We start from the raw sequence: 8,846 nt of genomic DNA, 5'->3' as shown, positions 1-8,846 counted from the left end.
TGTAATTTGTGTTTCCAACTTCATTGCTCTCCACCATCACCATGAGACATAACACCAAGCACAGCTATTCTTTAATTGGAGCCCTAAAAGGAGGCTACCACACAGGAGGGCATTGTCCCAAAGTGTTCAGTCATTTTTCAACAGCTCATCATGGAGGATCCCATTATGGAAAGGGATCACATATGTCCCATCATGGAAGTTCCAACAACTTGTGTCATGGAGGTTCTCAAAATTCCCATCATGGAGGCTCCCATTTGTCACATGCCGGAGGAGTATCTCATTTGATCCATCATAATAAATCACATCTTTCTCATCATGGCGGCTTCCATAAATCTCATGTTGGCTCATCTCATCTTGGAAATTCCCATCATGGAGGTTCTCACATTTCCCATCATGGAGGCTCTAATTTGTCACATAATGGAGGCTCCCATAAAGTCCATTATGGAGGATCCAATATGTCCCATCATCAAGGCCACCACAAAGCTTTCAGTGGCTATGGTGGATCAAGTTGTAAAGCAGTCTCCAAGCACCCATCTATCAATCATCATGGAGGCCATAGTCATGCTACACATTACAGCTCTGGAGGCCATGGTGGTTGGATGAATGATAGCCTGCTCAATATCAATGAGAAGCAAACCATGCAGATATTGAATGATCGCTTATCATCCTACCTGGATAAAGTCAGTGCTCTAGAAGAGGAAAATGCCCAACTGGAGAAGAAGATCTGTGAGTGGTATGCAAACAATGCCACCAGCTCATTGCCCGACTCCAGTCAGTACTTCAGAATTATTTCAGACCTCCAGAACCAGGTAAACTATCAGAAAAGTATTTTTCAGGTAAAAGAAAATCAATATGATTAGCAACGATAAGTAATCAATTTGCATCTTATGACATTTTACTAAAGATATATAGATGATGATGATGATGATGATAAAGATACAAAATCGTATGTAACCTTTAATTTCAGCTATAGGATTAGCAGCAATATAACAAACTAGTACATATGCATTCACTGTATTTATTTGCTTCTCAAAAATATGTACAACAGTATAAAACTAATCATATCCTTGCTCATCTAAAATTAAAAACTATGGACCTCATGTAGTGTTAGACTCATTTGCATCCAAAATGTAGATGCAAAATGCATGCAGGAAAAAAAATCACACACTTATGTGTTCATTCTGGGATGTACATATCTTAAGGTACATGCAACTCAACATAGTATGTTAAATGCATCTGAATGAAGATATGTTTAAAGTGTATCAAGATACTGTAAGCTTATCATGATGCTGTAGAGAGGCTAGTCATTTTCATCAGCTTGATGATCACTGGTGATTTAATGTTCAATTAAATAAATAAATTTTTATTTTCTGGGACCAGTAATACCACCTACAAAAATGTTTTGTTTTCAAGTTTAACAGCTTATTAATACCCACTGCACAGGGGTTTTGGTAGGAGCTCCTGTGCATTCAGCAAGGGGTTGGTTTTTTTGCTAGTATTAAAGTGTATTTTGGTTGCCAGCCTGATTCTATTGGGAATTCATCTCTGTGCTGAACAGGCTGCAGCTGTGTCCAACTATAATAGGGGGACCCCACACTGTGGGTTTCCCTGTTATAGTGGGACCAGCCCAGCATGTCATAGCCTGGTGCTGATTTCGACTTCTGCAGGGGTAGCTCATACTGTTCATTCTCCCCGCATTAGTGGCAACCAACCCAGGATATGAACGATGGTGCATGGATCATTTTTGTTGGCAAAGAGGAAGCACAGTTTTTTTAATTCATGTAATTAAATCATCTGTTTAATTAATTATTTTTAATTAATTCATCAATGCAAAGGTCTGTTTTGATGATGATCATCATCAACACATCTTTGCAGCAGAGATGAAACACCCACAAGATATATGCCCGCTGAAAAGCGTATCTTCCACCTTAGCTTATGTTTGACCCCCATCCCTCCTCCATTCCTCCTCTCTAAATATAAGAAGTCGTAAATATAAGATTGCTGAATCTGCATGCAGACATTTACGGATGCATTTTTGTGTGCAGTATAGAAGTACAAAAAAGTGTATTTTATACAAGAAAAAGGACATTCATCTCTAAATGAGGGCCTAATTCAGCAAAGCAACTACATCATGTCATTGAGCGTCATGGGTTAATATCTTTTACAGATTTCTGCAGCTACAACAGACAATGCCAGGATTGTTCTACAGATTGACAATGCCAGACTGGCTGCTGATGACTTCCGTGACAAGTATATATTTTATTATTACATGTTTCTCTATATCATGTCTGCTATGTACACAGTATTTACTAGAAAGGTATTATAAAGGCAAACTGATTTTACTACAAGAGGGAAGATGACCCTGTTATGACTAGGGGTAGGATATGTTAGATGAAGAATTTGCAGTAATTTACACACTGACTATGAAATGAAAAGGATCTGGTAGATAACACCCTAAATGTGCAATTGTGGATTGAAAATGATGATGCTGCTCTTTTGTGTATGGTAAAAACCAAGTTGCACTAAAAAGCAAAAAAGCAAATAAAATAAAAAATATTACATTCAATGCTTCACCCTAAATAATGCTTTCCTACACTTGTGCCGGGTTTGCCTATTAAGCTAGTAAATTAATAAGGCTGCTTTGTACTCTCCAGGTATGAGATTGAACGGCGTATGAGTAATAGTGCTGAATCTGATGGAAACGCTCTGCGCAGAGTGCTAGATGGACTGAACCAGGAGACATGTGACCTGGAGATGCAAGTTCAGAGCCTCCAGGAAGAATTGCAGGAGATGAAAATAAATCATGAAGAGGTAATCTTCAGTTATAAAACCTAGAGAAATGTAAAAATAAACCTCAGGAAGGGTAAGAGAGCAAAAAATAGATTTTCTTGGATCCAGACATTTATTGTAGTAAAAATAATCTGTGTGTTACATTACTCTCATTGTTATGTATTATTGTGTATACATTTCTCATCTCTTTAGGAAGTAAACAGCCTTCGTGCCCAGCTTGGGGCTAGAATCAACGTGGAAATGAATGCTGCCCCATCCATTGACCTCAATAGAGCCCTGTCTGAAATCCGGGATGAATATGAAAACCTGATGGAGAGGAACCTGAGAGACGCTGATGATATTTTCAGACAAAGGGTAGAATACTATTGGTTTCAATATAATTAATTATATTTTTGTTTTAAATGAATAATAATAACCCATTGCAAAGTAATAAACACCCAAGACACATAAACTGCCTGTCACTTTTTTTTATTCAATTGAAAATCCTATGGTTGATTAAACAAATAAAATACAGGAAGGGAAGAAAAATTGTTAGTTGTAAAAAATACTTAGAATTATATACCCTAATTTTTTTCAAGGCACCCTAATCCAAAATAATTACCAAGTAGTCCCCAGCCTTGTTTACCACTGGCCCTGACCGAGGCACCCCTGTGAGATCGCTGAGGCACCCCATGGAGCCTAGGCACATAGTTTGGGAACCTCTGCCCTAACTCCTTGAACATGCATTGCATTTGTCATATCTAATGCTTTTATTAACTTATAGGTGAAACACTAAACATATTGTATCAACCAAACAATAATGGGTACCCACCAGTCCACACATTTTTTCATGCCATATCACAACAAAAACACTCATGATTTTCTAATATGCCCAGATGGAGAATAAGATCTGTGAGTGGTATGCAAACAATGCCCCCAGCTTATTGCCCGGCTCCAATCAGTTTTTCTGAGGCTACATCTTCATTAAAATATGCAAAGAGCCCCTCACTTGACTTGTAGATATTCAAACATTAATCAAGCTTCAGGAATTCTAGAGAACATCGCCCTGAGTTCATTGAAACAAAGAGTAAGTTGCCCGCACCAGACTAACATTACTGATTGAAGAGGTCATACATGCTCCACTTTCTTTGATATGATTCTAGATTCTGTTCCTGATGCCATTATCCACTATTGTGAGCATAAATATATGCCTGGTACATATGACAAAACAATACTTGGCTCCATTGGGAAATTTAAGTAGTCAGTTTCTTCAGCATATTCAGACAAACAAAAAGCAGGTTTTACTTTTGTTAAAGCACCACTAAGGAAATTGGTCATTCTATTAGCAGCATCCATCCATTGCCTTTGTAACACTTTTAATTGTATTGGCAGAGTGAAGAGCTAAATTGTCAGGTGGCTTCAGACTCACAGCAACTCCAGTCTGTGCAAACCGAGGTCATTGAGCTGAAGCGCTGTGTCCAGACCCTGGAAATTGAACTGCAGAGCCAGTTGAGCATGGTATGTAAAAATAGTTGGAATTCTAATAATTAGTAGTTTTCCCTTGTCTTCTATTACATACTGATGCGGTGGCATGTAACAAATGTCTGTTGCGGCTAACATTTAAAAAGTGAGCTTGAAAACCACAATTTGGTGGATATAGTTCAGTTGGCCTATCTCAAATAACTCCATAGTTAATAACATTTAATGATGCAAAAAAATTACCCATTGTCCATTGCATGCTCTCTGTGTGCATTATTTTATGCTATTGTCAAATTCTCAAATATAGACTTCAGCCCTGGAATGCACTTTGGCAGAGACACAAGCTACTTATGGTTCCCAAATCGCCCAGTTACAAGCTATGATCGATAATGTGGAGTCTCAGCTGGCTCAAATCAGATCTGATCTGGAACGTCAGAACTATGAGTACAAGATCCTGATGGATCAGAAGACCCACCTGGAGATGGAGATCGCCACCTACAAACGCCTCTTGGATGGACATGACATCCAGTAAGTTCAGCAATGTATTATACAGCTGCCATTCAGTTCAGTAATGCTGGCTTAAAATTTACATTAAATTGACACTTCTCAGTTTTGTAGTAAGCTTAATAAACGCTCACTGAATAGCTAAATTAAGGCTTCCTTCACTTAAAAATGATGATGACCATAAAATTGTTAGAGGAAACTTTTATAGTTTTTAAATGTCATGTGTTATGGATAAAAAGATATTGGAATTTAGAATATGAAATGTACAACAAATTGATTTATCCTCGGTTTAGAAATTCTAAATGACTAGTTAACTAACGTAACTGTGCTGGTCTGGTCAGTGGTCATAAATGGCGATTATTTTTTCCCTAGCTTCTGAGAGAGAATGTCATTGTTATGCTAAGAGAGTCAAGACCCCAACAAGTTCCAGAGCCCAATAAATTAGACTATTTTAATTGTTTGACCTATGTTAATTGGATTTAGGTAAAGGAATTGGAAGGGAGGGAAGTAGTCAAAAATATTAATAATTACTCCTGTTAACTTCCCTAATAAATGACTATAAAAGATCAGTCTCTATATTCTTTTATTATCTATCCTATTTAATATATAGCTTTACAAATGACCTTAAAAGTGATAAATAATACTATTCTTGTAATAAATCAAAGTAGAAATTTTAATGTGGCAGCATGGAAAATCAGTACACACTTGTGACTGCTGGAAGTTGTAAATTAAAGACTTAAATTATTTTTTCTACCTCTCATCGTACACTTAATCACTGTATTTGACAGCAAATAGGTCACTTAAAATTTGGTGGGGAGGGGGGTGTGATATCTCTAGAGAAAGCAGCTTGTGATTAAGCTGAAGTCAAAGCAAGCCTATTATGTACTCCCTTCCAGACAAATCCCCCATCACTGTTAAATACAACTACCTGACTTTATACTGGGAGGGTGGACAAACTGTTTAATTTATGGGTTGAACATTATTTTAAATTCTCCTGTCCCCTCAATGACACAAGCTTTCGCAGTGTTTTCAGTTGCTGTCTTTTAATCAAAAGTCTCTACTGCCAAGGACCCATGCTGGAAATGTAGCCCTGACATGGGACATACTTGACCTGCACTGGCACCTGAGTATAGTCTGAAAATGGTAGCACTCCCTGCAAGCAGCACACCTGAGCTGTCATGCCTCTATCTCTTCATGGCACTTGTGATGACTGATGTGCTCCACTGGATGGGTCTTCTCCTCCATGTCTCAGAGCCCTCAGCCAGTGCCAGGAAGGGCTGCAGCACATCAAGGAAGCCTCAATGTGGTCAGAAAAATAATAGGGAGGGATTCAAGGGAGACAATTTTAGGGAGTGGAGTATGCAACTTCCATTTAAATCAAATCAGTGGGAAAAGTGGTGTTATGATCCAGATGATTCAGTTGGTGTATACTTTTGGATTGGCAGCTTAGGTTCCCATTTTATAGATGTTGGATTGGTCTTCAGCAATATTCCTTTTATTTGTCTTGGCAGCATCATGCTCTGCTGTTGCAGTTTGTCTACTGATTCTGACCACTTTTCTATGTTATTAGTCTGACATCTAAATTTACTGACTGACTCTTACCTCCCACTGCCTGTCAGTCTGTTCTACATTTTGCTCCTATCAGGTATACATGTTTCTTTTCATATTATGTCAGTTTTTCCCTCTCTTACCTTCTCAACCTGCTCTCCTATCTATTTGGTAAGAATGTAATCTTTCTATGATATATTCCTTTTGTTTCCTTTATTCGGGTGATGTCTTTTTATGTCTCCTATCTTCTTAAAGTCTCTTTCTATCTTTACATTGATCTCTCTCTCTCTCCCTCGATCTCTCTTATTTTAATATCTGTCTCTCTCTACCCATTTTGGTCTAGTTTTCTTGTTTTCTCTGTTAATTATTTCTGTCCTTCTACCCCTTTCTACTCCTCCTCTCCTCTGTGTCCCTTCTGTTAATGTTATTGTTTTTATAGCTCACCTTTTATGGCCCCTCTGTGTAGCACAACACTGATAGTGGCTCCTCTCCTTTAGGTGCCCTGTAGCTGACTAACTAGGACACTTACAGCTCTTACCCGCTCAGCTGATTGTCTCCTTGTACAATACTTTAAGATATACACAAAAGGTTTTTCACTATGTAGGGCACCACATAACCAATGGACTGATAGAATAATGTATTTCTTCAATAGACTAATGGTCTGATTTGTTTCGCAGTTTGGCAGACAATCACATGTCAAGTGGAAAACATGGTGAGTGGATAAGTGGACTTTCTAATTTCTAATTTCTTTTACTTTAAAATGCTATTGTATAGGTTCATCAAACCTTCCAAAAAGGAAATGTGGAGGTGTTGCCCATAGCAACCAATCAGATTCTTTCTCTCATATTCTCAAATATACTCCATTTTTATTTTTCAGAAATTTATATGAATCTACCCCTATGTAGCATTTCTCTGTCTTTGACTGTGACAGTGCAATATATAGACCAGGTTTATTTCTTATTATGTGTAAAATATGGTCAAATAAAATCACATACATTATCATCATCAGCTATTGATATAGCACCACTAATAGCGCAGAGCTCCCCTACTAACATCAGTCCCTTCATCATCACCATTTATTTATATAGCGCCACTAATTCCGCAGCGCTCACAGTCTTAATTCCCTAACATACATACACAAACACAGACACAGACTAGGGTCAATTTGTTAGCAGCCAATTAACCTACCAGTATGTTTTTGGAGTGTGGGGGAAAACCAGAGCACCAGGAGGAAAACCACGCAAACACAGCCAGAACAAACAAATCCTCACAGTTAAGGCCATGGATGGGAATTGAACTCATGACCCCAGTGCTGTAAGGCAGAAGTGCTAACCACTTAATTTCTTTATGGGGTAGATTTATCAAATTTTCCTAAAAGGAAAAGTATAGGTGTTGCTATATAACAATCAATCAGATTCTAGCTATCATATTCTCAAATATACACAATTATTATTTTTCAGAAATCTAGATGAATCTGCCCCTATGTAGCATTTCTCTGTCTTTGACTGTGACAGTTCAATTCAAATATATATTTATATACCATGTTTATTTCTTAATATGAGTAAAAAATGGTGAAATAAAATCAGATGCATTTTTATCATCAGCTATTGATATAGAGCCACTAATTCCGCAGCGCTTACTCACTCACATCAGTCTCTGTCCTATTGGAACTTACAGTCTAAAATATTTTATCAAGAAGTATTACCAAGAGACACAAATATTGTTTTGTTTTCCTTGTTACTTTTTTTAAAAAAATTATTCAAATTGCACTTTTTTTCCACTTGTTTGTATATTGTTTGTATATTATGCTGCATATTTTATTTGACTAAACATAAAACATAAAGGTGTAATTGAGCCTATGAAACACATACGATTACTCATACATTGTTTTTCATTCTATGCCATATCTTTTACATTTAGAATCATCATTCGTCCAATCATAACTCATGTTTGGACTGATGAATTGTCACTGATTTGCCATTTAGTGTAAGATGAATTTGTAATTATTATGTTGCTTTTGCGATACAAAAAAGTAAATTGTATGTTCATTTTGCATTTTTTATTACCAGGATCTCACCACAAAATGATACATCACACAACTGAGCACGCCCATGAATCCAAATGCTAATAACTATCTATATCACGCTGCAGATATAAGAAGACCAAGTGTGAACCAATAGAATTATTATATACTTTTCTTTTCTTAGATATGTTACTTATCTTGTAGCCTTTCTTTATTTTTAGACAATTGAGGTATATAGCAAGTGATTATTTCAATGGGTCATAGGGTGAGCACCAGCAATATGTTATGTATTCCTGTAAATGTGTTCTACTGGTTTTTACTTTAAGAGAATAAGTATTTTAGGTCTCTCTAGCATAGTAAAGATGCTCCAGGTTTAAATACATGCTGTTAAAAAACAAAAACAATTTAACGGGAATAATGTGAGCTCATTACCTAGGATGCCTTATTGAGATGGATTATTTTCATGATTCCATATGGGTGTTTTAGACATGTCTACTATAGCAATCTATAATACACACTTTGC

General features: G+C 37.0%; 1 protein-coding gene across 1 annotated transcript; it reads left to right on the top strand.

Moving 5' to 3' along the window:
- The first annotated feature begins 584 nt into the window (after positions 1 to 584).
- On the top strand, positions 585 to 8,592 carry LOC142160476 (keratin, type I cytoskeletal 42-like). Its single transcript, XM_075215357.1, has 8 exons — positions 585 to 809; positions 2,168 to 2,250; positions 2,655 to 2,811; positions 2,983 to 3,144; positions 4,162 to 4,287; positions 4,556 to 4,776; positions 6,978 to 7,012; positions 8,370 to 8,592. The coding sequence occupies exons 1-8, from the start codon at positions 600 to 602 to the stop codon at positions 8,426 to 8,428; spliced, it is 1,053 nt and encodes a 350-aa protein (XP_075071458.1). The 5' UTR covers positions 585 to 599; the 3' UTR covers positions 8,429 to 8,592.
- Positions 8,593 to 8,846: the final 254 nt, after the last annotated feature.

Source organism: Mixophyes fleayi, chromosome 6 (assembly GCF_038048845.1).
Source record: "Mixophyes fleayi isolate aMixFle1 chromosome 6, aMixFle1.hap1, whole genome shotgun sequence".
NCBI lineage: Eukaryota > Metazoa > Chordata > Amphibia > Anura > Limnodynastidae > Mixophyes > Mixophyes fleayi.
The sequence above is the reverse complement of the archived record's forward strand: the minus strand, read 5'-3'. Positions and strand labels throughout refer to the sequence as shown.